Raw genomic sequence first — 17284 nt, 5'->3', positions numbered from 1 at the left:
ATATTCTATATTACTAATTTGTTCATTGGGTGCAGCACTGCTTCATGTAAATTGTATTTTCCCACTCCCTTTTATAATGGGAATGAGTAAAGGGGGTTTTATATGAACACAGGAAAGATTCTCAATTTATTCTATATAATAAAAGGCTAATATGCAAATTGACCGAACAGCAGAAGGACTGTTCACTATGATGTGCACTGACCACCAGGGGGCAAACGCTCAATGCAGGAGCTGCCCCCGGTGGTCAGTGCATTCCCATATGGGGAGCGCCACTCAACCAGAAGCCCTGAGCCAGGTGCAGCAGCAATGGCTGGAGCCTCTCCTGCCTCCGCGGCAGTGCTAAGGATGTCTGACTGCCAGCTTAGGCCCACTCCCAGTGTCAGTTGGACTGTGAGAGGGCACAGGCCAGACAGAGGGATGCCCCACCACCACCAAGTGCATGAATTCCATGCACTGGGCCTCTAGCTTAAAAATAAAAATGTGTAGTTTCTTTAAAAAAATGAGTGTTTCCCAACTTTTGAGAAATTATTTCCTATCCCTAAAGAATATTCCCTATTATAGGGAAATTTAATGCAAAATTAAAGGGAGAGAATCTCAAATGACTCTATTTATTGAGACTCTCAGGAGTAAGGGAGTAAAATACAACCTTTAAAAGGGGCAAGATGAGTAACTTCAACATACAAATACACAAGCGTGCACACACATACACACACACGTTACTGTAGATTAATGATAGTACATATGGGTTGCAGGAACTTGCAGCCTAAAAATGTTGTTTTTCATAGTCTGCTGAATTAATGTTATTTGTTAATTAAGACCAAATACAACAAGGCTTTATATCAAACTACAGATGTTAAAGAACATAGCTGGTACAGAAAGAAAGCAAGTAAAATATTCACAGGCATTTCATTTTTTGTTCTGAAATCTACTTTTTTAAGTTATAGAAAAGTCACTATGAAAATTTTTTATCCCCTTCTTTTCTTCTGATCCCAAACACCTGGCCCACATAGCTACCATGAAAATGTCCTGTAAAATTACTGTAGGAATAACTTTATAGCTTTAATCATTGCAAGCCTTTAACCTGAGTGTGGGTATTTGCAGCCAGAGTTCTGTGGCAAAGCTAAGGCACTACTGTCCTTGAGGTCAGAGGATTTTTAAGCTCTCTTGGAAAATGAGGTGCCAGAGAGCTGAAATTAGTCAAAAGTCTGTGCCAAAACCCATTCATTTAAGTGTGACATTCTATTCTCAGTTGGTCTTCCTTCTTCTTAGAACCTAAGAAGGAAGACCAATTCTATGCCAGTAAAGTGAGACAAATGATGCAAAATAGGGGTTTTACCTCAATACCATGGGTGCTTCTTTCCATACTGTCTTAACATCAAGGTTTAGTATATGACAAGCTCTACCCTGTGTTCTACCCAATGTCCTCATCTCACAACAGAAAATCAGCAAAATGTTGCCTGAGGCTCCATATGGATTACAGTTTGTTGGTGGGGTGGGGATTATTATCCCTACCCATCTAAAAGTCAGACGTACCTTGTTCTGCCCAGGTTCGTGTCTCTCCAGAGACTCTTTATCTTCTTTCAAGATATGCATTCCTCCACTTCTATATTTTTGTAGGTATAGCTAGTATTTTTTTCTTTTTCTCTTGTTCATGTTTAACAAGATTTCTTATAAACTCAATATAGCCTTGGTTTATTCCCTGGCTTCAGGACTTCCTAGCTGTGTGATCTTATGCAAGTCATTTATCTCTGAGCCTCAATTCCCTCATCTGTAAAATGGGAGATTGATAGCACTAAACTCAGAGTGGTGGTGGTAGGTTACATAAGTTAATAAAAGTAAAGCAAATAGAATAGTGCCTGGCACATAAAAATATGCTGTTATACAGCAAATGCCTTCCTTATAATTTTTTCCTCCTTATGTTTATTTTTCATAGTTTAATTATACCATCTAAAGATATAAATCTTCCATCTATGTATTTTAAAGTTCTCATAATTTCTGGATCATATGCACACAAGTCATTCTTGTTCTTTCATCTTTTCCTCCTGAATCCCTTCCCACTTCTTTGGTCTTAGTACCTTTTTTTTTTTAATCATCCTTTTGGTTTCACCCTCCAGCACTAGCTCCAGGCCTTCCTGGCCACACGTCTTGAGGCCAAGTGGGGTTTTCCCACCAACACACCCAGGGGAATATTTGCTCCATGTCTTGTGTTCCCTGTAGTGTGGTGGGCTCATGGGAGCCAGACCAAGAGTATCTTCCTCAAAGCTATGGCTCCAGTGCCCAGCTCTGAGCATGGGCATAATAGGCACTTACTACTCACTTATTCAATGGAAAAATGCAGATGGATTACCAGACAGTCAGCCTCTATGAACCCAGTTTAGAACAATCTTGAAAGGTAACAATCACCTGGAGAAAAGGTTATCTCCCTGTACTTTGGACCAGGCCCTATGTTAGGTAACAATTACCCTTCTAAATGCTGGAATGGGTTATCAGGCTGATAAAGTGAATTATTGCTTTTATGGTTTTAAATTTAACCTTGAGATCAAGCTTATTTACTGGTTCACGGAAAGCTTTGGGGGAGGGAGGGAGAGGGAAAAGCTTTTGCTCCCACTTAGCAAGGAAAGGGTCATAGGCTTCAAATGCTAATTCTGAAAGTTAACTCTGGCAGAAAGGACATTCGTCTCAAATCCTTCTTGTTAGTCTGTCTTGGTCTTACTATCTTGTTCTTCCCCCACCCACCCCACCCCCGTAACCAAACAAAATATATATAACATGTGGGTATATATATATACAAAGGTTATACACACAGATATAGTATATGTGTGTATGCATATCGGTATCACACTTCTGTGAAACTCACCGAGCCTTCGCTGGCTCTTTGAGTCTATCAGGCCTGTTTTGAGTTTCCAATTAGAAAAAGGTTTGTGGCAACTTTAATCCTGTTACAGTTTCAAATAGTTCTGTGTCAAATAGCCAAAGATCCTCTTAAGCCAATCTATAACTGTAAACAATACAAGATCTTTGCTTATTCATTCATGTTAATTTTTGCTACATGCCACAGTTCAGCCTTAAATTTTTTTTCTTAATAGTTTAGTCATATTAGAACAGGATAGCTTTCGAACACAGTTATATAGTGGTTTTATTCATAGCAAGTGAAATAAATGTCTTACACCAGAAGCTCAAATTTTAAAAAGCAAAATAAACTGAGTTCTAAGTCATGGAAAAACAACAACAACAACAAAAACCCTGATATCTGTGAGTATTATTTTAAGCATCCCAGCTAAGAAGTATAAATTCACAAATTGTCTATTACATAAAAAGTGTTGGTTGGTTAGGAAGTAGCTTTGTCTATGAATAATTTCATCTCATAGCAGCTTCTCTCTTCTATGTTGTGTTTCTGTAAAATGTAAAAGGTTGTATTTTATTCACTTACGTTAGTTACGTCAACCATATTTATTCCAATCAGAAAACATAATCATAAGTTTGGAACCAAGCATTATAGGTTATCTCTACATAAATATGATGAAATTTTTCTTTTGCAGGTGCAAGTATTGGCATTACGATGAAAACCTGCTCGTTTCCAGCGTTATCATTGTTTTCCATAATGAAGGATGGTCAACCCTCATGAGGACAGTCCACAGTGTCATTAAAAGGACTCCAAGGAAATATTTAGCAGAAATTGTATTAATTGATGATTTCAGCAATAAAGGTAATGGGCTATGGAATTGACATTTTGTCCATAAAATAAGTTAATTATGAGTAATTGCAAAAAATGTGATTTCAAAATAATTAGTCTTTAAAAAGTAATAGCATCTACTGATAGCATCTATTTCAACAAGTTGGCACTATATCAAGCATTCTGTAATGATTATTTTGTTTAATCCTGACCATAACCTTTGCAATGGACATTGTTATCTTCATTTTACACATGAGGCTTAGAAATGTTAAGTAACTTACCAACATTCACATGCTATTCCTGTCTCAATAATTAATAGCTGGAATCAAATCTACAAGCTCATAAGTCTGTGTATTTAACCACTATGTTACACTATATCAACTCTTTGGGCCTTTGATTTTACAAAAGTTTTGTCATGGAGGTAATTTATTGAAAGACTGAAAAAATGTAATTGCACGTATACTGTAATGCCACCTGGTGTTCCACCCATAGTTGTCCAACTAAAATCCATATACCTACTTAATAGCCTCTAATTTGCATTTTAACAATACAACATTGAATTTAACCAGAAACCATGGACTATTTTTATTTATAATAGAAAGTATCTACTAAAATTTATTTTGCTTTATATATGATTTAATATATTGAATAAAAGGAAATTGGTTGGTTTTTTTTATTACTATAGCATTTAGGGAAGCATTGGTTAGTCTTGATTCAACTTGGCAAAAGAACAAGATTAAGCATTGATTTTTCCCAATAATGGGTTTAAGTTAACATTTTTTCTTTAAATATATTATTGTAAGCAGAATATATCTTCTTAGTAACATGAGTATCAAAAGATAGATAATGCTATAGCTCAGACCCCAAAGCAGCATCCTAAATAAAAAATGTAATTGTGCTGCTGAAACCCAGATATGGGCATTTATTCTTCTTTGTTTGTCACAAAACTGAATTGGATCCTTTGAAATTTCATCAAAGAACTCAGGCTAAGTAACAATAGGATATTTGCTTTTTGGCAAGTAAGTTTTGCAAACAATTTTTGTGTACAATTAGTAATACCACTGACCACATGTCAGAAGACAGAACATGGGTACCATAAAAATATAATTCAAAATGGTTTTACAAAAGCTTCCTCCAAAACTTCATTTAGAGCTCTTTCTGTCTGGATGCACCTCGATGTTTATACCGTACAGGCATGTGACCAGATCTTGATCTTGTATACATATGCTAGCGTGGAGAAGAAATAGAAATATGGCCTATTTCCTTTTCCCTCATTTTGTTCAGCTAATCACTTTTTCAACTACTCATTTTTAATTACACTAGAGAATGTATAACTTTAACTTTTTCCGTCATGTCAAATGCCTTTAGCTTAGACATCTTACCTTGGTTGCAACTTTCATGACAGGAGTATAGTCATTAAAAATACTATCCCTGTCTCAAGATAAATGCAGGGTAAGGCAAAAAGTAGGTTTACAGTCGTTCTAATGGAAAATAATACAATAACTAATAAATAATAATAATACTAGAATAAACTGTTTCACATACGCACAACTGTAAACCTACTTTTGCCCACCCTGTATTTAAAAATGTTTTACCGTGATATTATTGGTACCAGCAATATTTTAGATTTTGAAAAACTTAAACCTATAAAAATGATAGAAATCCCTTGTCTATGATTGTTCTGGTTTTAAGAAGTCCTATGTTATTAACACAAGTAAAACTGTGCTATACTTAGCACATTATAAAAAAAGAAAATTGTGAAGATACACCAAAAATAACTGCTTGGCCCCAGAAAAGGAGCATAAAATTTTGCACTTACGATTTTTTGGTCCATTTTACTTGAATTTTTTGTGATCAGAGCTTCTGTCATTACGAACCTTTAATATTTGGTCTCTTATACATTGTAAAGTCCATCACAGAGCAGGGTCTGCTTAGCTTATAGCAGTAGGAAATACGGAGGTACGGAGGGCTTTAATTAATTTTCCCAATTTTAAAACAACCTTAAAATCTGTCAGTCCCTTCTCAGCACTAGAAGTGTAGTCTTTGGTAAAGCTGACTGGAGTGAAAATTGACTTGTTCTTTCCCCCAATAGATTCAGAAACTAGAACTTTGGGTTATAAGTTTTCTTATTTTAAAGATAAAATACTTTACTACTATAAAACTTCACAAAGGAGCTGGCTGCTCATAGCACTTGGGTTTCTGGAAATTAGAGTATTCTCTTAAAATAAGCTTTGGGGCCATTAAATTGAGCACAGCCCTGTTCACATGTGCGTCAGCCAGCTGAGACTGAGTGGGGTCAAGGCAGAATGCACCCCGCACTCTCAGTGGCTTGTAACAACAATGGGTTATGGCCCTGTTCTCTTGCTCTAACAACACATTCCCTGCAGGTCCGCCCTGCTCTGCCCCACATCTTCACCACAGGGCCCGGGCTGGCAGAGCAGCCTGATCTCAGACATCGCCTGTCTAAGAAGCAGAGGGAACAGAGAGACAGGGTGGAGCGCTAGTGGGATTTTAACAGTTCCACTCACAAGTACCTTGAGTCATTTTCAGCCCCTTCTCATTGGCCACAGCAAGTCGCATGGCCCAGCCTGACATCAGTGGGTGGGGAGGATAATCGCTCCCTGAGGAAAGGGGGTGAATACTTTGAACATTAATAGAGTGCACTCTGCCATAGGGTAAGATCCCAAAGAAGCCAGAAGTCATTTCACTCACTAATTTCCCTTTGGGGCCATCTTTCTATGCATTTAAATTTGAAGAACATGCCATCAACTTGGTTTTGGCTGTAAAAATTTGTTACAGATTTATTTAAATAAAAGTGCCTACTGCAATTCAGAAGGGCCTTAAAAAAAAACAAAAAAAAAAAACTGTACCAGGCTGGAAAAAAAAAAGCTTTTAAAAAAAGTTTAAGTTGAAGGGAAAATCACTTAGATTTTTCTGGGGGGAAAAATATAGTTTGGCGTGAGAATTTTGTTTATAATTGTCATTAAAAGTGGATGCCAAAAGGGAAATATTTTTCTTCTCAATTTTGAATATCCATGTGTGGGTGTCTTGATAATTATAAGGTCTCTAAAAATGAGTAAAGTATTAAGTACAGTCTGATTTGCCCATTTAACCACTAGCTCATCACTAAATACAGCTATGTTTTCATCTGTTTTTGTATTCATGGGCTAAAAGTTTAAACAATTTAAAAATAATTTTTGTGTCCACAAGAAATATCTCTAAGGATCCAGGAGCTAGTCATGGTTGTGAGGAGCCAATTCCATGGGCTCATAGTGATGCAAACAAAAACTGTTCTCTTACAACTGGGAAGCCAAGATGGAAACTTGGCAAATGTATCTTGTTGTTTTTTGTGGTTTTTTTAAAAAATATATTTTATTGATTTTTTACAGAGAGGAAGAGAGAGGGAGAGAGTTAGAAACATAGATGAGAGAGATACATTGATCAGCTGCCTCCTGCATGCCCCCCACTGGGGATGTGCCCGCAACCAAGGTACATGCCCTTCTCCAGAATCGAACGTGAGACCCTTAAGTCCACGGGCCAAGGCTCTATCCACTGAGCCAAACCAGTCAGGGCTGTTTCTTGTTTTTAGAACACAAAATGTTCTCTATCAAACTGCAAATATTTATTATTTATTTATTGAATATAAATATTATCTAATCTAATAATAGACAAACATGGTAATTGACCGTACCTTCGCTACGCTTCCCATTGGCTAATCAGGGCAATATGCAAATTAACTGCCAACTAAGATGGCGGTTAATTTGCATACTGCAGGCAGGGTAGGACAGCGCAAGCCGCCATCCAGGCCCCCATGTGCGACCAGGGGGTGGGCAAGGGCTGGGGCAAAGGCAAGTAGTGCTGATCACTTCACCGGAGCCCTCGCCCGCCCACTGGAGACAGGGGGCCCACTTCCATGTGCGATCCGGGGGCGGGCGGGGGATTGGTGGCATCACTTGCCTTAGCATGAGCCCTGCCTGCCCACCGGGAGCCAGCCAGCCCAGGGCCAGGAAGGCAGGAGGCATCGCTGGAGCCACCCGGGCTCTCCCCGCCGTCCGTGCTTCATAAATTGCAAGTTTCCGCGGAGGTGGCGGCTGCAGGATGCAGAGCGGGAGACAGGAGTGGGCCGAGCGCGGCTTGGGCTCGGGCTTGACGGAGGGCACCGGCGCGGAGGAGATCTCCCCAGCGGGGCGGCGGCTCCCCCTGCCGCCAGGGAGATCTCCTCTGCGCCGGTGCCCTCCGTTGAGCCCGAGCCGCACTCAGCCTGCTCCCCGTCTCCCGCTCTGCGTCCTGCAGCTGCTGCCTCCGCAGAAACTTGCGATTCATGAAGTGCGGGCGGTGGGGAGGAGGAGGCACCTAAGAAGTCCCTGGCCACCAGCGCCAGGAGCTGGGAACTTTGTGCCAGGGCATTCCCGGCGGGGCCGGTGGCAGAGGGGAGCTGGGACTCTGGCCGCCGCCGCTGCCTCCCAGCTGGCTCCGGGCGCTTGGTGCACTGGCTACTGCTGCTGCTTTGGCTGCTGGAAGCTCTGCTGCTGCTTGGGGTCCAGGCACAGGAGGCTGGCCAGGGGCCTGGGCCAGGTCAGCAGCCCCTGCCGCCTCAGCAGCAACAGAGCAGGCAGCAATACAATGGTGAGCCGGGCCTGAGCCCCGCCCGCCCACTGGGGACACGGGCCCCTCTCTGAGAGAGAGAGAGAGAGAGAGAGAGAGAGAGAGAGAGAGAGAGAGAGGAAGAGAGAGAAAGAAGAGAGAGGTGGAATTTGGCACCCCACATCCCTCCCCGATCGACCACTGCGATTCCAAGCCAGCGAGGGCTGCCTTCAGGCCGCAGCTCCAGGTCCCTCATCCCCACCCCAGACCTGAGAGCACAGTGCTGGGCAGGGGCACCCAGGGGTTCGGGAATGGAGCACAAGGGGCCGGCACGAAGTCGGGGCGGGGGGGTGGGGGGGGGCGCTGTGTTTATACCGCCAAGTTCCCTACTTCTGCCCTGGCCCGCATCCCTCCTCCTTCCTCTCAGAGGCCCAGCTCCTGCCTACATGCTTGCTGGGCAGGCCCAACTGCACCGGGGAGTGAAGCCATGGCGATCAGGATGGGATGGGATGGGATAGGATGGGATGGGATGGCCAGACCATGGGGATTGGGATTCATAAGGGCGATGAGGCCTGTGGGGCATGCACAGCCCTCTGGCAGTGGGGGTGGCCGGCCAAGCCGAGTCTGGCTTCAGTGGGGCCAGTGGGAGCCCGAGGCCACCCTAACCCCCACAGGTCCTGGGCAGACGGTGGCTCAGTGGAGAGCAGTACCTCTATGCATGGTGCCCAGGGGCGGCTGTGAGCTGCTGCTACCCCGCCCCACGCTTCAGGGAGGGGGAGAAGGCTCGCAGCCACCAGCACCCTAGGCTGCACCGCCTGGCCTGTGCCTCAGCCTGCCAGGTTGGCAGGGTCCAGAGAAGGTGAGCTGTTCCCTTCCCCCAGTGGTAGAACAGGGAGGAGAGCGCTGGGTGCAGGGAGGGGACCTCAGCTGGGATCCTCCTGGTGTGGGGAAGGGGCCCAGCCTGGGCCCGGTGGGGAGCTTAGGAAGTCTGGCTAAGCAGGCGCTGGTTCATACCAACTCTTACTCTGCCATCTTCCTCCAGCTCTTCAAGCTAGCCCCACTGCCCCACCTGTCCGGGGGAACGGGCTCTGGGTGACCTCCCTGAGCTCAGACTGTGGACCCAGAGACCTCAAGGAAGAGTGCCCGGCCTGGCCTGGGCAGGGGCCAGTGCAGAACTACCAGGGCAGAGTTGCTTTGGTGTCTTGGTGAAGTTTGCAACTGACCCAAGGAGGAAACCTGAGAGGGGAAAGGCCGGGAGGCATGAATTGCCAGCACTGTAGCCACTTGAAAACAGCTCCACTTGGAATGTGAGGCAGTTGTGTGTTCAGCTGAGAAGTGAGGGGGCTGAACTCCACCGTCACTGGGCTCCTGTCAGTCCGAGGCCCAAGCGTCCACCACAACAAGGGGAGAACAGAGCGAGGGACCCGGAGGAAGGGAGGACAATTGAAGAAAACCGTGTCTAGACTTTCCCCAGCCCTCTCCTTCTTTCTGCTGCCTACACGAGCCCCAGGCCCGGCCACAGCTCTGTCTCCACCTTTTAGTCCCCTATTCTCCAACCGCAGAGGAAAGAAATAAGGAAGGAGTCTGTGCTGCCTTCAGAAAGTATCTATATACCTGATCGGCCAGTTGCCTTCCACAGAGGGAGGCCAGACTGCGGCTTAGGCCTGCTTCCCACAGGGACATCAGTAGGACATCCTGTGAGGGCTCCCAGATGGTTAGAGGGCAGGCTGGGCTGAGGGGTGCCCCCCGAGTGCACAAATTTTTGTGCACCGGGCCTCTAGTATATTATATAAATGTGTATATATTATATAAATGTGTAGATACTTATTTGTAAATATACATACATTCATATATAAATACAGTGGGGCCTTGACTTACGAGTTTAATTCGTTCCGTGATGGAGCTCGTAACTCAAATTACTCGTATGTCAAATCAAGAAGTGAACGAGTGAGACACGTGATCCTGGGCTGATGTTGTGGTGTTCACTGTGACGTTCACTGCGCCAACTAGCGGTGGGGTATCTGAAGCTGGCTTGTAACCCGAGTTTTAGCTCGCAACTCAAAGCAAAAAATCATCCAAGAGATGGCTCGTATCTCGAAAAACTCATTAGTTGGGACACTCGTAAGTCAAGGCCCCACTGTACTCCTGTTGGTGCTTAAAATGCAGAGAAAATGGGACTCTCGATTGTTTTTTATCAACTTGATGGGAACTATATTCATTACACCAAGACTACAACCTTAGATATGATTATACTTGGAGAAAGATGGCCCAGAAACAAATGTTTACCTACATCCTTTGTGGATTCCAAAGAAGTCATACAATGCTATTTATAAGCAGTGTATCTTCAGAAATCCTGAACTATTGCTTCTTCCAAAAGCAAACAAAATATCATGCCTGAAAGCTTTTAAATATGACATTAACATGTGCAGTTTTGAGTTTTTAATTTTTTAAATTTAAAACGTTTTTTAAGTTTTTATTTTAATTGGCATAGTTATCATTTATTTTATTTTCAGAGAGATGTTTGATCTTTCTCATGCTAACCAGTTCTCTGAAGGCATGTTAAGTTCAAAAATGGTTTTTAATTTTTTTTAAATGTTTTATTGATTTGTACAGAGAGAGGGAGGGAAAGGGAGAAACATCAATCACATCAATGGGCTGCCTCCTGCACGCCCCCTACTGGGGATTGAGCTTACAACCCCGGCACATGCCCTCACTGGGAACTAGCAACCTTCTGGTACATGGGACGATGTCAACCAACTGAGCCACACTGGCCAGCATGTATTAAGCTCAAAATTTAACTCAGATAATACTTCCACCTTATTTCCCTATAGATTAAACATTTAATCTGGTCTGTGTAAAATTATTGACTGCTTAAAGTACCTTTGCCTGTCTCTATTTCTTGAGAAAAATAATAGTTTAATTGGTTTAGATACATACATATAATTTATAATGCTGATTGAATTTTTTTATTCACAGAACACTTAAAAAAAAAACTAGATGACTATATTAAGCTGTGGAATGGCCTAGTAAAGGTATTTCGAAATGAGAGAAGAGAAGGTTTAATTCAAGCACGAAGTATTGGTGCCCAGAAGGCTAAACTTGGGCAGGTAGGAAATATTTCTTCTTATCGATATTTACAATGTCATCATTTTTGATTTGGTAACTAAACAGTCATATTCATTTTAAGTACTTTTTTAAAAAATTGAAATGCTGGCCTAAACAGATAAACTTATATGTTAAAAATGACTCTAATGCTAACTTATGTTGGTATCTAACTTTAAATTGTGTGTGATATATGATGTGCCATATGAGTGTTCTTCACCCTGCCTCTTTTTTTTTAAGGTTTTGATATACCTTGATGCCCACTGTGAGGTGGCAGTTAACTGGTATGCACCACTTGTAGCCCCCATTTCTAAGGACAGGTAACATCACCTTGCTTTTTTGCTTTTCTGGTTGAAAAGTAAACTTCACCCTAGGACAAATAACATTCTCATTCATCAAATTTCAGTTCCAGTCAACACATGAAGTGTTCTGTTCTGAGTGCTATCACTCAGCCAGTTGTTTCCCAGGGTGGAGATAGACTGATAGTTTGGGCTGATTCCGATGCAGGCAGTTGGGCATTTGGGAAAAGCCTAGGGTGTCTGATTCAAGAATCATCTGTGGTTGAAAGACTGCCTCTAGCTCCAAAAGCTTTCTCTAAGAGTAATATTGATTGCTCCCTCTATACCACCGTAACAATTCTAAAGATTTGAAGGAACAAGCCTTGAAATTAGATGTATTGGTTTTTTAATTATTACTCGAGATAGTAAGGAGCAGTTTTGTGTCAAGGCTTTGGGATCCTATAGAAACTTTAAGTTTCGAAACGGGCAGCTATTCAATGGAAATGTGGTGATCCCCATCAAATTTACAGAAATATCTGAAACAAAAGGAGGCAGCATTCGTCTCCTGGTTCCAAAAGCCTTCCCTGTCTTTAGTCCAGAATTGTGACTATTTTGGAATCTAGGCAAATAAGACATGGCCCTATGGTGAATGGCATGTTTCAAAGGATGACCTCTGGAGGATTGAATCATCACAAGATGTAATGTAAGGCTTATTATAAACAACTAGAGGCCCGGTGCACGGATTTGTGCACGGGTGAAGCCCCTCAGTCTGGCCTGCACCCTCTCGAAATCCAACATCCCCCGAGGGATGTGGCAGTGCCAAGTGGCAGGTGGCTGGGGAGGATCCCGAGCCAGGGCCAGGCCCCGCTGTGCCTTTCGGTAGCGCTGCTGCTGAGGCAGGAAAGGCTCCTGCCACTGCAGCTGCACTCGCCAGCCATGAGCCCGGCTTCTGGCTGAGAAGCACTCCTGCTGTGGGAGCACACTGACCACCAGGGGCCAGCTCCTGCGTAGAGCATCTGCCCCCTGGTGGTCCTTGTGCGTCATAGTGACCAGTTGACCAGTTGTTCAGTCAACCGGTCATAACGGTCGCTTAGGCTTATATCCTATACTAATAAAAGAGAAAAATGGTAATTGGCATACAAACGATACCTTTTTCATTGGCTAATCAGTGAGATATGCAAATTAACTGCCAACTAAGATTGGCAGTTAACCGCCAAAAAAGATGGCGGCTAATTTGCATATTGCAGGCAGGATGGTACAGCACCATCAGAGAGCGGGTAGGGGGCGTGAGTGTCAGCGGTCGCCTGGGACCCGATCCGGCCGGCAAACCCGGACGCGAGCCGGAGGGGCGGCTGCGGCGTCCACCTGCACTCACGCCCTCAACCCGCAAGAGCGGGTTGAGGGCGTGAGTGCGGGTGGTCGCCCCGGACCCAATCACACGGGCCGGCGGGACGGCTGTGGCGTCCGCCCCACTCACACCACCAACCCGCGAGAGCGGGTTGGGGGCGTGAGTGCCAGCGGTTGCCCGGACCCGAGCCGGCCGGCAGACCCGGACGCGGGCCGGCGGGGCGGCTGCGGTGTCCGCCCCACTCACGCCGCCAACCCGCGAGAGCGGGTTGGGGGCGTGAGTGCCAGCGGTTGCCCCGACCCGATCCGGCCGGCAGACCCAGACGCGAGCCGGCGGGGCGGCTGCGGCGTCCGCCCGCACTCACGCCGCCAACCCGCGTTTGGGGCGTGAGTGCTGGCGGTCCCCAAGGACCAGATCCCGCTGGCTGACCAGGACACAGGCTGGCGGGGCGGCTGCGTTGTCCGCCCTACTCACGCCCCCAACCAGAGCGGGTTGGGGGCGTGAGTGCCAGTGGTTGCCCGGACCCGATCTGGCCGGCAGACCTGGACGCGAGCTGGTGGGGCGGCTGCGGTGTCCGCCCCACTCACGCCGCCAACCCTGGGCAAGGGGCTGATCAGGCGATCGGAGGGTGATGGGAGTCTACGCCTCTGGCCAAGGCATCAGGCCTGGGAAAGGGGCAGAGCCAGCAATCGGAGGGGTTTGTGGGTCCCCTGCCCAGGCCTGACGCCTGGGCCAGAGGCATCAGGCCTGGGCTGGGGGCAGAACCAGTGATGGGGAGAAATGAGGGTCCCCTGCCCGGGCTTGACGCCTCTGTCAGAGGCATCAGGCCTGGGCAAGGGACTGATCCTGCGATTGGAGGGTGATGGGGGTCAACGCCTGAGGGCTCCCAGTATGTGAGAGGGGGCAGGCTGGGCTGAGGGACACTTCCCCCCCCCACACACACACACACACCCCGTGCACGAATTTCGTGCACCGGGCCCCTAGTATATATATAGAATACATAGAGATTTTTCAATTTTTAAACCAGCTGTCTGGTTTAGTCCTCACAGCACCCCTGCAGAATAGGTATTATTAGCTCCGTTGTACTGAAGAGGATACCGAGGCTTAGAGAAGTTAATTAATTTGTCCCAAATCAGACAGCTAATCAACTGTCAAACCAAGATCTCTCTGGGACATCTTACACGGCACCATTTATTAAGAAATCTGAGACTCAGGAGAAGTGAGGAAAGAGAACCAACCTTCACCTCTCCAGGTGGAAACTAGCAGTCCTCTAGGGCAGTAAGGAAATGGTTTTCCACAGGATTTTGTGGCAATGCCACAGATCCCACAGAGACCCTCCACCGTCTCATAGGAGTGATCCCAGAGGGAATAACACAGCCTTCTCAAGTCCACTTACACCATATCAAAATTTTAAGCCCCTAACATTTTTCCCTTCTCCTTTGTTTCTAAACATTGAAAAGGCACTGTAATCTCCATTTTAGGAAGTGCATTTTAAATCCTCTCTAATAAAATGAGCAATGAAACAAGCAGGGGAACAGATTATCTTGGTAGAGTTGACTCTGCACCTAGTCATATAGTACTAGCATTTTCCTAAAGTCAAATGCAAGGGATTTTTTTTTACTCCAAATTCTCAGGCCACACTTAAATTCTTTAGGTTTTGAGTAATCTTTTTTTCTCATTTTTTAAAGGGTAGGAATACAATAGAGTACTCTTTTTTTTTTCTCTTTGCAATGAAAACTGTTGCAATAAAAAGAAGTAGGAAAAAACGATCAAGAAAAAGTACAGAAACAGGTTTTCATAACTGCTTCCAAAGAAATAGAAAGCAACAAAGAGTTGGGAGAACTGCTAAAAAAAACGTAGCAGTATTATCCTTTTATACAGACACATGCACACACACACATTATCCTTTTATACAGACACATGCACACACACACACACACACACACACACACTTATTTTATAATGGAGGATTATGGAGGAAAAGTAACAGGAAGGAAAATCTTGTAAGCAATACAAAATTACGAAGAAAAAGTTGCCTGTAGGTGAAAATGAGACAACACTATTTAAGCTAAAAGACATGGCTCTTTGTCCCTGACATTTGTCTGTGAGCTGAGGGATAAGTCTCCTTCCTTTATCCTTTCCTTATGAAAACGGGCTCTTTGACTTTTAAAGGCCATTGATTTACTTCTACTTCCCATTAGATGTTTAAGTCCCCTAGTGCAAAAAAATAAACAGAACCCCTCCCCCCAAAAAACAAAACAAAACAAACAAAAACCCACAACAACTAAAACCCAAATCAGTGACAAAAAGAGATAATTTAGCGAGGCATGCTATACTAGTCAGTTTTGGGTTCTTAAATGCTTTTTCATTTTCTGTAAATGTTTCAGAACTACATGTACTGTGCCTCTAATAGATTACATAGATGGGAATGATTATTCCATTGAACCACAACAAGGTGGGGATGAAGATGGTTTTGCCAGAGGGGCCTGGGACTGGAGTTTACTATGGAAACGTATTCCTCTAAGCCACAAGGAAAAGGCCAAAAGAAAACATAAAACTGAACCTTATCGGTAAAGATTACTCCTTTATTTTCTTATGTGGAATGTTTATTTAAGTCCTTCTTTTTTTCCTTCCCCATGTACTCATGTATATATATGTGGGTCCGTGCATACCCTTCCATTTCATCTTTGCTGCTATCATCAACAAAATACAGAACCATTTGCACTGTGCCGATTATAGATGTCATAAATGGCAACACATACGAAATTGTACCCCAAGGGGGTGGTGACGAAGATGGGTATGCCCGAGGAGCATGGGATTGGAGTATGCTCTGGAAACGGGTGCCTCTGACCCCTCAAGAGAAGAGAATCAGAAAGACAAAAACTGAACCATATCGGTAATCACTAAATCACTTACATGTGTTTCTTTTCTCCATTTGCTGCTAACCTATTAACCTCTTGCCAAGCTATAACATTTGTTATTAAAACCGTAGGTGCTGTCTTAGATTCTGAAGACTTCTTTCTCACACTATTTCACAGGTTTAAATTCACATTCACTTCTTTATAATTGGTTTTTCCCTAAATGCAGGTGCCACTTTTTATTTTGGGGGAGCGGGGTGAAAGGAGAATGTTATATAGCATTAGTTCCAAATTCAAGCAAAAAAAGAACAATCATTATGTAAATTTACAAGGCATAAATTACCTGTAATCCAAGTTTTATATCCGCTTTGATGCCTTGGATGTAATGCTAGCAATGAAAGCAATAGCAAGAGATTGGGGTGTTTGTTTGTTTTTCTTCCTTTTGTTTTATATGCTAATTTTGTACCAGTTAAATCTGATTAATCAAAATACATGACTTTGGCAAATGTTGCATACACTCCTTTATTGTTGCCTTCTCAGAAGAGCACTTGATAAAAAGGAAACTGTATTCCAGAATCAGCCTTTGTCCTTCCTGTGACTCTTCTAATAGAACAATGTACGCTGTTCTGTGCTTTTAGGGTCTTTTAACTGCAACATTTGACTGTCTTTCTAAAGAGTGACTCCAAATGAAATGTTTAGTCAAATGTTAGTGTAGGCTTCTAAATGTGCCTAATTTTATTTTTCTGATCTTACGGTTCTGCTTTTGATCTCTCTCTCCCTGTTATACTACTGATAATGTTAGAACTCTGTTTTGCAAAGATGTTTCCACTGTCATGCAAATGCTGGTGGGATTTGAGCATGTCACAATATCAAGATACTGAAATGGCAAACATAAGGAAATTATAGAACTTTAAGCTCGATTTGACATTTTCCCAATTTTCCTTTGAAGTTCTTTTTTAGAATAATTCAGAAACTTACTGTTTACCTGCTTACCTGACTAATATAATCCTGGGAGAAAAAAAATAAGGGGTAATGATTATGTTTTTATTTCTGACAATTCCATAGACTAGTAAAAAAAATTTCTTTAAGTAGGTTAGAAAAATTTAAGGGAGGTTTCCCCTTGAAAGAACTCACCGGTTTTTATGTTAAGATGTATTTTCAAATATATGATGAGATAAATGAGAATATATTTAAAGATCAAAAAGGCAGAGTTATAATAATTTTAAATGACAGTTAAATAAATGTGACATGAAAATATAACCAAAAATGTAATAGTGCTAATATTTAGTGAGTTAGGCAGCATACTCTAAGAAGAAAGGGTATGACAGAATAATGTTGATCCAATGTGATTTTTCTTTAACATTGAAAAAATTACTTGATTCATTATTTATCCACTCGACAAATATTTAATGAGTACTTACTATGTGCCATGCACTATTTT

At 43.4% G+C, this 17284-nt stretch overlaps 1 protein-coding gene across 2 annotated transcripts in view; it reads left to right on the top strand.

Moving 5' to 3' along the window:
* The window catches only part of GALNT7 (polypeptide N-acetylgalactosaminyltransferase 7), a 132257-nt gene that overhangs the window by 95917 nt on the left and 19056 nt on the right, over positions 1 to 17284 (top strand). Inside the window, exons 3-7 of one of the 2 annotated variants that reach the window (XM_081090923.1) lie at positions 3540 to 3706; positions 11234 to 11364; positions 11600 to 11679; positions 15373 to 15555; positions 15699 to 15881. In XM_081090923.1, coding sequence (XP_080947049.1) covers positions 3540 to 3706; positions 11234 to 11364; positions 11600 to 11679; positions 15373 to 15555; positions 15699 to 15881 — 744 coding nt within the window. The remainder of the gene's footprint in view (positions 1 to 3539; positions 3707 to 11233; positions 11365 to 11599; positions 11680 to 15372; positions 15556 to 15698; positions 15882 to 17284) is intronic. The other variant, XM_081090924.1, reaches the window with a different exon arrangement.

The sequence above is a fragment of the Myotis nattereri genome (genome assembly GCF_964212035.1).
Source record: "Myotis nattereri genome assembly, chromosome: 5".
NCBI classification, from domain to species: domain Eukaryota; kingdom Metazoa; phylum Chordata; class Mammalia; order Chiroptera; family Vespertilionidae; genus Myotis; species Myotis nattereri.
The sequence above is the reverse complement of the archived record's forward strand: the minus strand, read 5'-3'. Positions and strand labels throughout refer to the sequence as shown.